Below are 1,381 nucleotides of genomic sequence, written 5' to 3'. Positions count from 1 at the left end.
AAGAGCACCCATAACGAAGACAGGATCTAAGTTATCTTCAACTTATTTAAACATTTCATATAACAATGTGAATGAGAATTATATCTTTATTCTCTTTATTCGACATCCCTATATCCTTCTGCAGAAGAAAACAAAAGAGCAAGCCGTCGCATGCTTCCTATTTAGCTAACTAGTTCATTTAACAAGACAATACAACCACTACAATTAATTGCGGCAAAGCTTCCATTGTTGCATTTCCATTCAACCCTCTCTCTTCTGCTCTCCTCTAATTCCAGATGCTGTTACTTGTGGCGGTATGTGTGGTGGTATGCCATGCAGCTCCTGTCGACAACAATGACGCTGAAGCAGCCAAATCGAAACGAGGTCTCCATCTAGGCATTGGTTATCATGCACCGCTGGTCTCACACTCGTACATTGCTCCAGCTCCAGTTATTGCCCATGCACCAATTATTGCCCATGCCCCACTGATTGCACACGCGGCACCCCTCTACACTTCGCATCATATCCTGCCAGCCTATCATTCATATCATCACTACAAGTAAACAACTGTAACATCACCGCCTCCCTCCCTCTTGTAACATTGGAGCCTCCACAACGTCTCGAGGGGGTTTGAGCAAATTACAATAGAAATTTATGCAGCAACCTTGCATGAAGGGGAGGAGGAGCAGCAGAGAAGTCAACAACTGGAGCAAATAGAAAAATAACAACAACACAACCAAGAAAGAAATTCGATTGGAAAAAATAGAATTTTGGAAACAATTTATAAAAAATGAAATTATTATTGGAGTTAATAAAAGGTCATGATTTTTTGAAAACTTAAAAAAAAATTATTTTAATTAAACAAAAAAAAAAATACTATTAAGAACCATTAATAGGCTTGGATTTTTACAAAATCGGTTCAGATTTAGATATAGCTCCCATATATATTTTCGTCCGATTTAAGGTAAATGGTGCACCAAAGACCCTATATATCTTTCGATTTGCATGAAATCATCATACTGAACAGATTTAGATATAGCTCCCATATATATTTTCGTCCGATTTAAGGTAAATGATGCACTAAAGATTCTATATATATTTCGATTTGCACGAAATTTGGCACAGCGTACTGAATTAAGCTTAGAATGATGTGTGCAAAGTTTCGTGAAAATCGGTTAAGATTCAGATATATCTCCCATATATATTTTCGTCCGATTTAAGGTAAATGGTGCACCAAAGTCCCTATATATTTTTCGATTTCCATGAAATTTGGCACAGGGTACTGAATTAAGCCTAGAATGATATGTGCCAAGTTTCGGTTCAGATTTAGATATAGCTCCCATATATATTTTCGTCCGATTTAAGGTAAATGGTGCTCCGAAGTCCCTATATATCTTTCGAT

At 37.1% G+C, this 1,381-nt stretch overlaps 1 protein-coding gene across 1 annotated transcript; it reads left to right on the top strand.

The window, feature by feature from the left end:
- Positions 1 to 275: 275 nt before the first annotated feature.
- Positions 276 to 542, top strand: LOC133324974 (uncharacterized; the record flags this gene model as incomplete). The annotated part of the gene is made up of 1 exon (XM_061533798.1): positions 276 to 542. A coding segment is annotated over one exon (267 nt), but the record flags the coding sequence as incomplete, so codon positions are not given.
- Positions 543 to 1,381: the final 839 nt, after the last annotated feature.

This window comes from Musca vetustissima, unplaced genomic scaffold (genome assembly GCF_032173495.1).
Source record: "Musca vetustissima isolate MV318-11 ecotype Yass unplaced genomic scaffold, APGP_CSIRO_Mvet_v1 utg7913, whole genome shotgun sequence".
Classification (NCBI taxonomy): domain Eukaryota; kingdom Metazoa; phylum Arthropoda; class Insecta; order Diptera; family Muscidae; genus Musca; species Musca vetustissima.
The sequence above is the reverse complement of the archived record's forward strand: the minus strand, read 5'-3'. Positions and strand labels throughout refer to the sequence as shown.